The 16,336-nt window shown below is 52.7% G+C and overlaps 3 protein-coding genes across 3 annotated transcripts; all 3 read left to right on the top strand.

The window, feature by feature from the left end:
• Positions 1–2,264: 2,264 nt before the first annotated feature.
• LOC120664916 lies at positions 2,265–4,242 on the top strand. Its single transcript, XM_039944307.1, has 2 exons — positions 2,265–3,878; positions 3,963–4,242. The coding sequence occupies exon 1, from the start codon at positions 2,355–2,357 to the stop codon at positions 3,867–3,869; it is 1,515 nt and encodes a 504-aa protein (XP_039800241.1). The 5' UTR covers positions 2,265–2,354; the 3' UTR covers positions 3,870–3,878; positions 3,963–4,242.
• Positions 4,243–5,394: 1,152 nt separating this feature from the next.
• Positions 5,395–9,361, top strand: LOC120664915 (probable alpha,alpha-trehalose-phosphate synthase [UDP-forming] 7). Its single transcript, XM_039944306.1, has 3 exons — positions 5,395–7,457; positions 7,840–8,113; positions 8,323–9,361. The coding sequence occupies exons 1-3, from the start codon at positions 5,395–5,397 to the stop codon at positions 8,698–8,700; spliced, it is 2,715 nt and encodes a 904-aa protein (XP_039800240.1). The 3' UTR covers positions 8,701–9,361.
• Positions 9,362–13,656: 4,295 nt separating this feature from the next.
• Positions 13,657–14,412, top strand: LOC120667638 (secreted RxLR effector protein 161-like). The gene has a single exon (XM_039947675.1). It carries the CDS (start codon positions 13,657–13,659, stop codon positions 14,410–14,412), a length of 756 nt encoding a protein of 251 aa, XP_039803609.1.
• The last annotated feature ends 1,924 nt before the right edge of the window (positions 14,413–16,336 follow it).

Genomic DNA, 16,336 nt, shown 5'->3' with positions numbered 1-16,336 from the left:
TTCGGTGAATTTCGTTTCGAAATTCAAAAATTCAAAAAAATTTGTAAAAAAAATATGAAAAAATATGATAAAAAACTAGGTGCTTTTTTGAGCGAGTAGCACTTGAAATCGTTCAAATATAAGTTGATTTGGTTGTTTAAAATCACTAAATGAGTTCGGACCCGTTAACGATGAGTGGACCCGTTAACCCGTTAACACGGTAAACCTTATCTGCTCGTCAGCGTCACCCCTCACGGTCGCCCGAGCCTCTTTTTTCCCCTCCACGGTCTCCTCTCTGGTCCCCTCCGCCGCCGCCGGCGATTTTCGCCTCCCCGCACCGAAATTTCGGCGGAAAGGCGGCGAAATCCGGGCGGGGTGTAGCGGATTCCGTTCCCTGGATGCGCTGTCGGAAGGGATCCGTAATCCGGGCGGATTTCGGTGCGGTTTCGGCGGAAAACCGGTGAAACCGATCGGATTTCGCCTCGGCTCCGGGAACTAAGGTATGAGAAGGTTTTTTTTATGTTGATGCTTGTTGATGTCGATCTAAATTAGTTGATTTGAGATTCTAGAGACCATGTGACATAGAAAGCATAGAAAAAATCAGTTAGTTGATATGTATGAATTTTTTCATGTTAGTCTCAATGTATGAATTGGTAGTTTTAATGAATTGTTAGTTTATGTGATATTCATGGGTTGTTAGTAGGTATTCATCAAAAAGAACATGAGTTGCTACTTCATGTGTTATTCATGAACTTACACCTTACTATTTTTCTGTAATTGTAGGACAATGCCAGACCTAGTGTGGGAGCATGGCCAAAAGATCAGGGGTGGTTTCAAATGCAAGTATTGCAGGGAGGAGAAGAGTGGGGGAGGAGCAACAAGGTTCAAAGAGCATTTGGCACATAGGGGGAAAGATGTGAAGGACTACCCTTCGGTTCCAGCCGAAGTTAAGGCCTTCTTTAGTGAGCAGTTGGACAGGAACAAGGCTAGAGCTAAAGCAAGGGCCCGAGAAAAGCTGCTGAGGGACCAATCTGCAAGGGGGCCGCACATTGATCTAGAGAAAGAGGAAGGCCAGGGGCTCGACGAGGATGCAGAACTACAAGCGGCCTTACACCAGTCCCGCCAAGAGTATGAATTTATGCAGCAAGCTGGGCCACGATATGATAGGGGTGGTGGATCGGGATGTAGTAGTCGTCCTGATCGAGGGAGTGGTGGTGTAGGAGCAGGTGGTGGTGTTGGAGGCAGTGGTGGACCGCTGCCTTCGATGTTCAGAAGGAGCCAGTCACAAGTCCCCGAGAGGGTTAGGGACTACCATCTAGGGTTGAGCAGTGGTCCACGGCAGCAAAGGATTGATACCGGCCCATGGACTGTCAAGGGGACGACATCAAGAGAGCTTCTAGGGAGGGCATAGGCGAAGGCGTGCCATGCTGTCGGTATTCCCGGCCGGAAAGTCGATGACCCATACTTTAAAGCTGCGATCGTGGAGACCCAGAAACAAGGTAACAATGTATATTTTGAGCTACATTACATATCCTTCATTGTGATCTTAATGCTTTCTCTTCTATGACCGCAGGTGTTGGAATCAAAATACCATCAGGAAGGGAGATAGATGGAAAATATTTGGATGAGAATGTGAAGGAGATAGAGAAAGAGATAGAGAAGTGGAAGAACGAGTGGGATGAATGTGGAGTCACGATCATGTGTGATTCGTGGACGGGGCCTATGCGTAACTCGGTCATTAATTTCTTGGTGTATAGCGGTGGCACCATGTATTTCTTGAAGTCCATCAATGCGTCCGACAAAATACAGGACCATCAATACTTGTTGAAGGTAAGTCCATGTATCGAAGCATTGTTCTCACCTTGGCATAAAATATAGGACCATACGCATATCACATTGGCAATGTTGTGCAGGAGATACGAGCAGTGGTCATGAAAGTGGAGCCTCACAATGTGATTCAGCTTGTCACGGATAATGGTTCGAACTACAAAAAAGCCTGCAAAATTATCTGTCATGAGTTCCCTACCATTGCATGGCAGCCTTGCCTTGCCCATACCATCAACCTTATGCTGAAGGACATAGGGAAGTGGCCGGAGCATGATGCTTGTATTCGAAGCGCGCAACGAATTTGCAACTGGCTCTACAACTCCAACAGTTTACACAGCATGATGAGGGAAGCCATCGGTGGAGAGTTGGTCAAGTGGAATGTAACAAGATTTGGGACCAACTACATGTTCCTTGAAAGCATGTATAGGAAGAAGGACCAGTTCATGACATGATTAGTGTCACCTGAGTTCCGACGGTCCCGCCACTTCAAAAGTGAAACTGGAAGGTACATTTACGAATGCATCACAAGTCTTCAATGGTGGGCGAATATGGAGTATGTGATCAATGATGTTGAGCCTCTGTACATGTTTTTGAGATTTGCTGACACAGACAAGACACCTAATTTGAGTGAGGTGACAATGGAGTATCAAAACATGAGGCAAACATATGCCAGCAAGTTCAGCAGTGACTACCCCCGGTTTGAAAAGATCATGGCTGTGATAGATGCAAGGATGAACACAGTGATGTCAGGCACATATATAGCCACTGCTTGTGCTCTTAACCCTTACGTGCAGTACAGTTTGGGCACATCACAGACAGTCATGGCAGTAATGCGCAACGGTCTGGAGAAAATGTTGAATACTAATTCAGCAGCAATTGCATTGCAGGAATTTGAAATATTCAGGACGAAGCAAGGTGAGTTCTCTAGTGACATTGCTAGGCGAATGGCCATTGACCGGAAAACTTCACCAGCTGCTTGGTGGGCTACATTTGGGGGAGATACACCAGTGTTGCAAAGGGTCGCTCGACGCTTGTTGTCGCAGTGTGCAGTCTCTAGTGGATGTGAAAGGAACTGGAGCACCTTTGCTTACATCCACACCAAACTGCGCAATAGGTTGAGCCACCAGAAATTGGATAAATTTGTCTTTGTGAACTACAACCTCCGCTTGCGTCTGCAACGTGCTACTAGAGGGGCCGATCCATATGACTATGATCCAGTTAGCAGTTTCATGGATCTTTCTTTGTACCGGCAGTCATCAGCAATTCAAAATTGGATGAAGCTTTCAAGGTCCAATGGAGACCCAGCATTTGATGAAGACTCAGACTTCACTGACACTCCATTGCCGAGCCAGATGTTCACTGACATAGGCTCTTCTCATGGTCACGATGAAGATGTGGAGACATGGGCCGAAGAAACAATTGGGGACACACATCTAGGAAAAAGGAAGACTAAGATTGGTCCCGAAATGAGAAAAGGGAAGAAACCACGCACTGAGGAGGAGTTAGGTAGTGACGATACCACACCTGAGCCTAGTGGTGGTGAGGACATTGGTGATGATGATGATGATGATGATGGTGATGGTGATGGTGATGGTGATGGTGATGGTGATGATGATGGTGATGGTGATGGCAATGATGGCAACGAAAGTGGTGGTTATCGTATATCTCCTACTATAAGGTTCACTGGGGAGGAGGACTTCACCCATGCAACACAAGATACAGATCATGGAGCACCTACTTCACAACGACAAACAACATCGACAAGTCGACATGGTCGACAGGCCCCACTTGCATATGATGAAGATAGCTCCAACTCTGCCTCCAGTGGTCAGTACTACAACCCTTACAGTACTTCTCCCCCTGCAGGGGGCTTTCTGTGGCCACCACCAGGGGTGGTGAACCCGCCACTTCCGCAGCCAGTTGCAGCATTGCCTTATTTGGATTATCACGGCTACCTACCATATGGAGCTCCACAGTTGCAACATCACCCACCTACGTACGTGTATTTGCCACCAACAGATGAGCCGTATGAGGGACCACCGGGAGAGAGATTTGAGGACTGAAGAATGCAGGTACTTATCCTATCAACAGAAATTATCTATACGTTTTGCTTCCTCTACTTATTTAATTTATTTCACATAAATATTTAAATGCAGAGAATATGCTACATGGATTATTCTGGACTATGCCTTTGCCTCTGTTGTATCTTTGGATTGTAATAATTCTAATGGACTTTGGATGTATTGCGTTCTATGTGTGGACTTTGGACATGAGTTATGTGTAATAATTGTAATGGACTTTGGATGTATTACGTTGTATGTGTGGACTTTGGACATGAGTTATGTGTTAAATGGTGTATTTGTCATTGTTTTGTGGAGTTATATATATGTTATGCATTATAAACTGTCAATATACACATAATCAGGGGAAATTTTGGCAATTTTTCCATATGTACACATCATTTTCTGTTAATTTGCATCATTTTACGGTGACAAAAACGAAATTTCGGTCAAAATTACCGAAATTCCGGTCGGAAAAACCGAAATTTCGGTCGGAATGCAACGAAATTTCATTTTTCGAATTCAAAAACATTTTTCGGTCGGAATTACCGAAATTTAGTGAAATTTCGCCCGAAATTCTGTTTCCGCCGGATGGCGGTATTCGGTCCAAAAACGAAAAGGAGAACCTGCTCGGGGCTCCAAGTCCAGTACCGATGGGCGATGGCGATCGCTCACTGCCAGCTTGCCCTATCCCTTATGGCTCATTTTTTCTAGTACCTCTCGCTCATTGTAGCTGCGACTACTATTCCATTGGCAGTGGAGTTTCCTCTCATCTGCAGGATTTAGGCGTGCTCGACAACGATTTCTAACCAGTAAAACCTAATTAAATCAAATTATGATTAATAATAAGGTGCGCAGTACTAGTAAGCAGCGCCGTGCTTGGTCACGTGTGACGTGAACCTCACGCCGGCGGGGGCCGTGGCCCCCGGCCGCTACGCGACACGTGCTTCACGCCCCCGGCCCGGCCTCGTTGCTGCTGGTGCCTTGCATCACGGAGAAAAGACGACGAGGACGCCTCATAAAACCGCCGGGGGCAAGCGGGGGACGAGGATCTCAAAATCCACTAGCCGCGGGCCCCGCGCGACCGATCCTGGCCGTCCACCGCGGGCGTCGGGCCCCGTGGGTCCCGCCGAGTCTGGTGGCAGCGCGGCGCCAGCTGGCGCCGGTGGGGGCACGCACTACCTTATCCTCTTTTCCCGATGCGGCACCTCCCCAGACGCGGACCAGTGGACTTGAAGCCGTCCGTCAGAAGCGGGACCCACTTGTCGGTGAAGTGGAGTCCACGAGGGAGCGCGACGCGCCGGGTCCTACCGCTCGGGGAATATACCGTGGTCGTCTTCCTCGCCGCTCGCACGCACCTGGCCCCCCTCCCCCCCCAACTCCACCTTCCCCCGTTCCGAAATCGAACCCCCCCCCCCCCCCCGAGTCAGATCAGATCAAAGCGGCGCCACACGGGAGGGCCTCCCATTTCGCGGATCAAGAAGAGGCTAGGGTTCCCGCGTAGCGAGCCGCCGACCCCGCTTCAGCCATGATGTCGAGGTCGTACACCAACCTCCTCGACCTCGCCGCGGGGAACTTCGCGGCGCTGGGCCCGTCCGGCGGCGGGAGGCGGCGGTCGGGGTCGTTCGGGATGAAGCGGATGCCCCGGGTCATGACGGTGCCCGGGCCGCTGTCCGACCTGGACGACGACGACGACGAGCAGGCGGCGACCAGCAGCGTCGCCTCCGACGTGCCCTCGTCGGCCGTCGGGGAGCGCCTCATCGTGGTGGCCAACCAGCTCCCCGTCGTCGCGCGCCGCCGCGCCGACGGCCGCGGCTGGGTCTTCTCCTGGGACGAGGACTCGCTCCTCCTCAGGCTCCGCGACGGCGTCCCCGACGAGATGGAGGTGTTCTTCGTCGGCTCGCTCCGCGCCGACGTGCCGCCTGCCGAGCAGGACGAGGTCTCGCAGACCCTCATCGACGGCTTCCGCTGCGCCCCCGTGTTCCTGTCGCCCGAACTCAACGAGCGGTTCTACCACCACTTCTGCAAGGGGTACCTCTGGCCGCTGTTCCACTACATGCTCCCCTTCGCCGCCCAGTTGTCCCCGGCGACGGAGGCGGCCCCATCCAGCGATGGGGGCAGGTTTGACCGCAGCGCCTGGGAGGCGTATGTGCTCGCGAACAAGCACTTCTACGAGAAGGTGGTCGAGGTCATCAACCCGGAGGACGACTACATCTGGGTCCACGATTACCATCTCATGGCGCTGCCCACCTTCCTCCGGCGCCGATTTAACCGCCTCAGGATCGGCTTCTTCCTGCACAGCCCATTTCCCTCATCGGAGATCTACCGCACCCTCCCTGTCAGAGAGGAGGTTCTAAGGACATTGCTCAATTGTGATCTCATCGGGTTTCACACCTTTGATTATGCCAGGCACTTCCTTTCTTGCTGCAGTAGGATGCTTGGTCTTGAGTACCAGTCAAAGCGAGGATACATTGGATTGGAGTATTTTGGCCGCACTGTTGGGATCAAGATCATGCCTATGGGAATCCACATGGGCCAGTTGCAGTCAGTGCTGCGATTACCTGAGCAGGAGCAGAAGGTTGCTGAGCTGCGGCAGCGATTCGAGGGGAAATCTGTGTTGCTTGGTGTAGATGATACAGATATCTTTAAAGGGATCAATTTGAAGCTTCTTGCATTTGAGACTATGCTGAGGATGCATCCCAAGTGGCAGGGGAGGGCTGTGCTGGTGCAGATAGCAAACCCTCCTCGTGGGAAGGGTAAGGAACTGGAGACCATCCAGGCTGAGATTAGGGTGACTTGTGAGAGGATCAATAGGGATTTTGGCCAGACCGGATACAGCCCTGTTGTCTTTATTGATCGGAACGTGCCAAGTGCAGAGAGGCTTGCATATTACACAATAGCCGAGTGTGTGGTAGTTACGGCGGTGAGGGATGGAATGAACTTGACTCCTTACGAGTACATTGTCTGCCGGCAGGGGATACCTGGCTCAGAGTCTGCACCAGAGGTGAGTGGACCAAAGAAGAGCATGCTTGTTGTGTCGGAGTTCATTGGGTGCTCGCCTTCGTTGAGTGGCGCTATTCGTATTAACCCATGGAATATAGAAACAACTGCTGAGGCATTGAATGAGGCCATCTCGGTGTCAGAACAAGAAAAGCAGCTGAGGCACGGAAAACATTACCGCTATGTCAGCACCCATGATGTTTCATATTGGTCAAGAAGCTTTGTCCAGGATCTGGAGAGGGCCTGCAAGGACCACTTTCGGAAGCCATGCTGGGGCATTGGATTGGGGTTTGGATTTAGGGTGGTGGCCCTAGATCCACATTTCTCAAAGCTTAACTTGGATACAATCGTCATGTCTTATGAGAAAGCAAAGAGTAGGGCTATATTGCTTGATTATGATGGTACATTGGTACCACAGGCTTCAATCAACAAGGAACCAAGTGCAGAAATAGTGAGCATCATCAATACCCTATGTTCAGATAGCAATAACATTGTTTCCATTGTCAGTGGGAGAAGTAGGGATAGCTTGGGACCAATGTTTGCTTCATGCCCAAAGCTAGGACTTGCAGCAGAACACGGTTACTTCTTAAGGTACAATTTTCACATCAGTATTGTTCAATCTCTTGTTTGGTGCTAGCAGGAAAGTACTTTATCCAGGTGTACTAGGTTGCATATTGCCATGTTCATTCTAACTTTTCATGTGTTACACTAATATATTTTTAGTGCAAACATGTGCTTGTTAGTGCTTCTTTCAAGAAATATCAGGCTTAAATGTTTTTGTATTGCAGTCAGTTAGGTTAACTATTTGTTGTCTTCCCGCTGCAATATTAGAGGACTTAAAAGGCCAGGACTGAAAATTATGTTCTTTTAGTCATGTTAATCTTGAAATATTAAGCTAACTGCATTTCCATCTGATTCTTTTATTCATTTTTTAAATTAAGTGGATGATGAAATGCTCTATTTCATTGTGTAGGTGGACAAGAGATGAAGAGTGGCAAACAATCACACGTACCTCAGATTTTGGATGGATGCAAATGGCTGAGCCGGTGATGAACCTTTATACGGAAGCAACAGATGGGTCCTACATTGAGACCAAAGAAACTGCATTGGTGTGGCATCACCAGGATGCTGACCCCGGCTTTGGATCTTCCCAGGCAAAGGAGATGCTTGATCACCTGGAAAGTGTACTAGCAAATGAACCAGTTGCAGTCAAGAGTGGACAGTTCATCGTCGAAGTAAAACCTCAGGTTTGTGGTATTGATATCCTCCAGTCTTTCCATAAGGTTCCCTGTTTTTTTACAGATGGTATGCAGATATTTGCACCTTCAATGGACAAGGATACATCCATTCCCCCCCCCCCCCTGATGATCTTACCTGCCTCTGTTTTTTACTTTTTTTATTTCTGATTTATGTACTAATGTACAGCAATTAACTCTATTATCTTATTGCGTTGCAGGGTGTCAGCAAAGGTCTTGTAGCTGAGAAGATACTCACATTGATGAAGGAGAAAGGGCGGCAGGCAGATTTTGTTTTATGCATTGGTGATGACAGGTCAGATGAGGATATGTTTGAAAATATTGCTGATGTCATGAAGAGAAACATTGTTGCTCCGAAAACACCACTGTTTGCATGTACAGTGGGGCAGAAACCAAGCAAAGCCAGGTTCTATCTGGATGATACATTCGAAGTAGTCAACATGCTGAGCTCACTAGCAGATGCTTCAGATCCTGACCCTATAATAGAGTTAGAAGATGACTTGGCTACATCTGTCTCATCGATAGATATCAGTGATGAACCACCAAAGCTTGGTAATAGAAGAGATGAAGGATCTTAGGCTCTTGAGCTCGAACTTCAAAAACCTACATGTTATGATGATTGGCTCGCACAAGTTTTTCTGTTGGTTGAATCTGAAGTCGTGGAACAGAGAATGAAGACTGGCAGCAGAGCTAAAGATGTATTACATGACATGTCAACAAGCTAACTGATTCATTATATAGATGATAGCCTTTTTCTCCAGGTGGACAAGAGTCTACCTGCATTCCTAATTCTGCAGTCTGGAGAGGGATTTAAGAGTGCTAGTTTCAAATAGCCTCGTTCTGCACTTGGTTTGGGCATCACAATCAGTTGGTGCCGAGGAGATTCATCTGTCCATAGCTGACACCTTATGTTCTTGCAAGTTTCAGCGCTTCTTTTTTCCCTGCATTATCATCTTCATTGGAATCTGAAATGTAATATCCGCATTGTTGCTGAAATGTAATCCACGTTAGTAAGGGAGCAAGGCTGATGAAATCCATTGGTTGGAGCCTGTGGAAGGACACATGTCACTACATGTGGTTCGGTGTTTGCTGACTTTGTTAACAGCTAGATTGCCTAGTCAGGAAAAACACGTGATTTGCTCGTTTTGAATTGTAATAGTGGGGCAATGTGAGGGATGTTGCTTGATTCCTCATTTGATGACCTAATATATATATTTATATATATATCATCATTATTTATCTGGCTAACCTGTAATTGGTGTCGTCATCGAACCTGACCAATATGACTTTGTTTCTTGGATTTGCAGTTGCTATTGTCAGCGATCCTCAAGACCTATTGTGTAAGTTTTCTCGCTGCAATGTTTCTAGAGCCTGAGTGTAATGTGTCCAACATTACGGTTTGTGCACTCCTTTTAGCTTGTTTGGGTGTAGCTTCTGAACCAAGCAACTGCGCCAGCTAAATGCAGCATTCAACTCGGCTCGTCGCAGCTTGTGGCCTGTGGCCGATGTTTCTTTGACGGCGCTTTACCCATTGTCCATGAAAACTTGGTGGGCAGAAGTCTCTTGCTTGTGCGACAGAATCTCCGTCGTTCAGATGACTCAAGTGCCTTGCGTAGTTGCGTTGGCTAGTATCATCAACCAAGAGCCAAATGTAAGACTTAATCTGCAGCTGTCCCTTTTCTGATTTTGGTCAAGGAAGTCTGCAGTTTGCTAGCAGCCTTTGTTGACTTGCAGCCTTTGTTGACTTATGGCTCTAGGCCACTAATGTTCAGATAGTGATAGAAGTTATTAGCCATAACTGGTAGCACCTTAGAGTAGGTAGCAATGGTGTATAAATATGAATGCAATGCAATGAGAAAAGGCAGTTCATTCTTGCCACATTCTAGTGTTCAGCTCTCAGCCAGCGCAGAGAGCAGACAACAGAGTGTATGTGTGTGCAGAAGAGCTCATCTCTTCTTCAACCTTGGAGCTAAGGAGAGGGAGAGGATGGTGTCGTTCTAGCCCAGCGGCTGAACGATGGCTGGCGAAAACTCCCCGGCGTCCAGTGCAGGCGACAAGGGGAAGGATGTCTCGGAGGTTGTGATCAGGACGGTGCGGGAGACGAGCTCGCGGGACTAGCCGCAGCTCACTCGCACTAACTATGGCGAGTGGGTGGTGTTGATGAAGTGGCGGCTCAAGGCGCGCAAGCTCTGGACGGCCGTGGAAGTCGGCACCAAAGAAGAGGATGAAGACGTCCAGGCCATGGACGCACTGCTGTCATCCACGCCACCAGAGTTTCACGAGGCCATCGGCAACAAGAAGACGGCGAAGGAGGCGTGGGACATGCTGGCTTCATTCCGAGTTGGCTCGGATCGAGCCAAGAGGGCCAAGGCGCAGCAGCTGCGCAGGGACTTCGACGACCTGAAGTTCCGCCACGGCGAGGCTGTGGAGGACTTTGCGCTCCGACTCCAGTCGTTGGCAAGCCAGTTGGCAACGCTGGGGAAGAAGTTGGAGGAGGAGGACGTCGTCTGCAAGCTGCTCCGCGCGTGCCCGGCCAAGTACAGCCAGATGGCGGTTACAATCGAGGCCACCTTGGACCTGGATCAGGTCTCGCTCGAGGACGTCGTCGGTCGACTTCGCCTGGCCGAAGGGCGTTCTGATGCGCCGCTGGAGCGGAGGCAGGAGAGCGGCAAGTTGCTGCTCACCGAGGAGGAGTGGAACGCGCGCATGAAGCGGCGGACCGGGGAGAACTCCTCAAGCCGCGGCGGGTATGCCGGCGGCAACAAGGCGTGCGGGAATCCGCGCAGGAAGGGGAAAAAGAAGAAGAACTTCGACCCCGATGCCTGCCGCAAGTGCGGCAAGATCGGGCACTGGGCTAAGGAGTGCCCGGAGCGGAAAGAGAAGAAGGAGGAGGCCCACCTAGCTCAAGAAGAGAGCGACGACGACCACGCGCTGTTGATGGCGCAGTACTGCGCGCTGAAGGATGGCGAAGCAGAGGAGGCGGACACAGAGCAGAGGACTGCGCCGCAGCTCGTCAACCTTGACAAGCCAGAGGCGCGGGTGTTGCTGGGTGCGGTCGGCGACGAGCTGGAGCAGAGGTGGTACCTGGACTCTGGGGCCAGCAACCACATGACGGGGAGCAGGGCCGCCTTCTCTGACCTCGACGAAAGCAAGACCGGGACGGTCAAGTTCGGCGATGGCTCGCGGGTCATCATCCGCGGGCAGGGCACGGTCCTCTTCAGGTGCCGCAACGGCAAGCACCGTGCACTCCAGGAAGTGTATTACATTCCCCAGCTGCGCTCAAACATTGTGAGCTTGGGGGCAGCTGGATGAGCACGGGTCGGAGGTGCTCGTCAAGGCCGGAGTACTAAGCATCAGGGACCGGGAACGACGTCTTCTCGCCAAGGTAACACGTTCCCGTAACCGGCTTTATCTCCTGGATTTGAAGGTGGAGCAGCCGGTGTGTCTCGCGGCGGCGTGCACGGAGGAACCATGGCTGTGGCATGGGAGGTTCGGCCACTTGAGCTTTGAGGCGCTTGGACGCCTGGGCAAGATGGTGACCGGGCTGCCGCAGATCAAGCACGTCGACGAGCTCTGCGACAGCTGCTTGGCTGGGAAGCAGAGGCGTCTGCCGTTCCCAAAGGTGGCCAAGTACCGGGCGCAGGAGGTGCTCCATCTGGTCCACGGGGACCTGTGCAGGCCCATCACGCCGACGACGCATGGTAGTCGGAGATACTTCCTCTTGCTCGTGGACGACTGCAGTCGGTATATGTGGCTGCAGCTCCTGACGAGCAAAGATGAGGCGGCGGAGGCCATCAGGCGCTTCAAGGCGCGGGCAGAGGCGGACTCCGGGAAAAGGCTGCGCGTCCTCAGAACCGACCGTGGCGGCGAGTTCACAGCGGTGGAATTCGCCAGCTACTGCGCAGGAGAGGGAGTGGCGCGTCAACTGACGGCACCATATTCGCCACAACAGAATGGCGTAGTGGAGCGGCGAAATCAAACCATCGTTGGGATGGCACGCTCGATGATGAAGGCGAAGGCGATGCCGGCGGAATTCTGGGGCGAGGCGGTGAGCACGGCGGTGTTCATCTTGAACCGCTCACCGACCAAGGCCCTGAAGGGGATGACGCCGTATCAGGCGTGGTATGGGCGTAAGCCAAACGTCTCGTACCTTCGCACGTTCGGCTGCATCGGGCACGTGAAGACCGTCAAGCCAGGCCTTGGGAAGCTTGAAGATCGGAGCACCAAGATGGTGTTCCTGGGCTATGAAGATGGGATGAAGGCCTATCGGCTCTACGACCCAGCCCGGGGAAAGGTGGTGGTGTCCCGGGATGTCATTTTTGACGAGGTGGCGGCATGGAGTTGGAGCACGCCCGCGGCAGGGGAAGCAGAGGGGTCCGGCAGCGGCTTGACGGGCGAATTCGTCGTCGAGCAGCTGGTGATCGAGCGCCGGAGTGGCGCAGAGGAGGCAGCGCAGGAGCCAGAAGCGGAGGCGGTGGAGCCTCCAAGTTCTGGCACGGCGGAGGTTCCGCCAAGTCCTGGCGCGGCGAGTTCAGCGTCCCCAGCCTCCCCTGTTTTTCCAGAACAGGGGACCCCGACAGCGGCGGCGGATCCTGAGTTCGCATCCCCCCCGTCCTCCTACTCGGAGTTCGTGGATGCCTACCACGACGGAGAGGAGCTCCGATTCAGGCGAGTGGACGACGTCATCGGTGATGCAGAGCTGCCGGGGCTGGCCTCGCGTCTCACCGATCCAGAGCTCATGCTCATGAGCGCGGAGGAGCCGGCCACGTTCGCGGTTGCGGAGCGTGACGCGGACTGGCGGAAGGCCATGATGGAGGAGATGCGGTCAATCGAGGACAACCGCACCTGGGAGCTGGTCGATCCGCCGGCGGGATGCCGGCCGATTGGCCTGAAATGGGTCTACAAGGTAAAGCGGGACGAGCGCGGCGCCATTGTCAAGCACAAGGCTCGGCTCGTTGCCCGTGGTTTTGTGCAGCGTGAAGGGATTGATTTCGAGGAGGTGTTCGTACCGGTGGCTCGGATGGAGTCGGTGCGGTTGCTGCTAGCTCTTCCGGCGGCAAAGGACTGACAGGTCCATCACCTCGATGTCAAATCGGCGTTCTTGAATGGCGACCTAGAGGAGAAGCTCTACGTCAAGCAGGCGCCGGGCTTCGCGGTGCCGGGGGGCAGAGCACAAGGTGCTCCGGCTGCGGAAGGCTCTGTATGGGCTGCGCCAAGCTCCCAGGGTGTGGAACGCCAAGCTCGACACCACCATGGGTGAGCTTGGGTTCGCACGCTGCGCCACCGAGCATGCGCTGTACACACGACGACGGGGGAAGGAAGAGCTCATCGTCGGCGTGTACATGGACGACCTGATCGTCACCGGAGCTCGGGCGCAGGACATTGAAGCATTCAAATGCGAGATGGCGGCTCGTTTCAAAATGAGCAATCTCGGCGCACTCTCCTACTACCTCGGCATCGAGGTAAAGCAGGGGAGGGACTCCATCACGCTGGGCTAGCGCGCCTATGCGCTCAAGCTGCTGGAGCAGGCCGGGATGACGGGCTGCAAGCCCATGGCGACGCCGATGGAGGAGCGGATCAAGCTGTCGAAGAACAGCACGGCGGCGAGGGTGGACGCAACGCGTTACCGGAGCATCGTCGGCGCGCTGCGGTGGCTGACGCATACGCGGCCGGACATCACGTTCGCAGTTGGGTATGTGAGCCGTTTCCTCGAAGACCCGCGGGAGGACCACTGGACAGCGGTCAAGCGGGTGCTGCGCTACGTCCAGGGCTCTCTGGACATGGGCGTCGTCTTCCCCAGGCACGGCGGGCTTCAGCTGACGGCATTCAGCGATGCGGACATGGCTGGAGATGTGGATGGACGGAAGAGCACCACAGGTGTGCTCGTTTCCCTTGGAACCGCACCGGTGGCTTGGCAGTCACTGAAGCAGAAGGTGGTGGCGCTGTCAACCTGTGAAACGGAGTACATTGCAGCGGCCACCGCGGCGTGCCAAGTCGTTTGGCTGCGCCGGCTGTTGGGTGAGCTCACTGGCGTTGAAGCTCGCCCGCCAGCACTCAAGGTGGACAACCAGCCGGCCATTGCGCTGGCAAAGAACCCCGTCTTTCACGACCGAAGCAAGCATATCGATGTGAAGTTCCATTTTCTTCGGGACTGCGTCGATGGGGGGCACCTTGTCATCGAGTTCGTCGACACCGGACGGCAACTCGCTGACATCCTCACCAAGTCGCTCGGGTGTCTTCGGTTCTCGGAATTGAGGAAGATGATCGGCATGGATGAGGTCCAGGGCTAGCAGCAGGATTAGGGGAAGTAATGTAAGACTTAATCTGCAGCTGTCCCTTTTCTGATTTTGGTCAAGGAAGTCTGCAGTTTGCTAGCAGCCTTTGTTGACTTATGGCTCTAGGCCACTAATGTTCAGATAGTGATAGAACTTATTAGCCATAACTGGTAGCACCTTAGAGTAGGTAGCAATGGTGTATAAATATGAATGCAATGCAATGAGAAAATGCAGTTCATTCTTGCCACATTCTAGTGTTCAGCTCTCAGCCAGCGCAGAGAGCAGACAGCAGAGTGTATGTGTGTGTAGAAGAGCTCAGCTCTTCTTCTACCTTGGAGCTAAGGAGAGAGAGGAAGGTGACCAGGTTGCTTACCTGGGCCTTGATTGCAGGGACCAACACCAAATCTCCTGGACCAACATGTTGGTCAGTGCATTCCTGGTGTAAAGGGGATCATGCAATTTGAGTATTGGAATGTTGACACAGGACTTCCCAGATCTCCATGAATTGCAACGCAGTGGTGATCTCGGAAGACTCTCAGGCTTCATCCGTAGTTCTGCTCTTATGCTCCAGTACTTGTAGGAGAAGACGTACAGCGGCTGCATCTGTGAATTATCCATCTTTTTGTCTTCAGGAGGCCTCTCTCGAGAGAATCTAAATCATTCAAGGACGCCGGCGACGGTGTGTCTCAACGTCGACGTATCATCTATATCATTCAAGGAGTATACTGTTTTTGCAGATCTTGATCAAGTTGCAAGGACTTTTTAGGAGTCGTTCACGCATAGTCACTCTACTAATAAACATCAATTTGAAAACCAGAGCCTAGTCTTAAAATATGTGCACTTTCACGTTCTCGCGATGGCACCTTTGAATTCGGTAGCTCTCATCATTTTGTAGCGAAGTGGTGAGCTGAGTTGATAGGTGGCTGGCCCCGGATGTTCCTGCTATGGTGATCCATGCTTCAGTTATCAATGGTAGCTGAATAAGTTTCGGCTCGACTATATCCGAGAGTGGCTGATGGGATTAGCGGCCGCTGATTATACTCCGATCTCGAATTAATGGAAATTCTACTATGCTAAAAATTGATAGGTGGGCCACACATGATTTTAAAATAAGGTTAATTAGATCCATACCATTACAATTATGCAACTTCTGAGTTATACCACTATAATTCACCTATTCCGAATGATGCCATTACAATTCGTTTGAACCCTCAAACATGCAATTTTCTACGTCTTCGACGACCTTGGGCCCACAAGCAGACGTCCGTATTATCGTATAGACCAAAATGCTCTTGTTGTAATCCTCTCTCTCCACTCACTGACATCGGGACCCCACATGTCATCCCCTTCCCCATCCATTCTTCTCCTTCCTCTGCACTTCTTCATCCCCATGCCGGTGCCTGCACCTGCCTACTGGGGCGGCGAGTCCGCACCCTCAACCTCCTCGACGCCGGTGAGTCCTCCCTCCGCGTGCCTGCTCCCTCCTCCACGAGCGCCTCCGCCGGTGCCGCCCTCCTCTGCTCGCCCGCCGGACTCGCCCTCCTCTGCTCGCGGCGGGCGTGGGCACGGCGCCGGCGAGCGCGAGCTCCGGAGGGAGGAGCGGGCGTGTCCGCAGCGCCGGCGAGCGCGGGGCCACGACGCCGGCGAGCGCGGGCGGATCTGGGAGGAGGGATCCGCATGGGCGAGCTCTGCGCGGCGGGGCGGAGGGGCGCCGATGATGGAGGACGCCGAGCTCGGGCGCGGACCCCAAACGGCGCGGCGGAGCGTGGGTGTGGACCCCGAACGGCGCGGCCCCGGGGCTCGCCGGCGTTGGTGGACCCGCCCCAGATCTCGCGGCCGCCGATGCCCAACCTGTTGGCGCCTCGCCTCCCCCCACCACCACCACCGTCTTCTCCACCTCCGACGACGCGGCCGGAGCGCGCGCGCAGGGCCGGGGGCT

This window comes from Panicum virgatum, chromosome 3N (genome assembly GCF_016808335.1).
Source record: "Panicum virgatum strain AP13 chromosome 3N, P.virgatum_v5, whole genome shotgun sequence".
Lineage (NCBI taxonomy): Eukaryota > Viridiplantae > Streptophyta > Magnoliopsida > Poales > Poaceae > Panicum > Panicum virgatum.
This window is presented reverse-complemented; position numbering and strand designations above follow the sequence as displayed.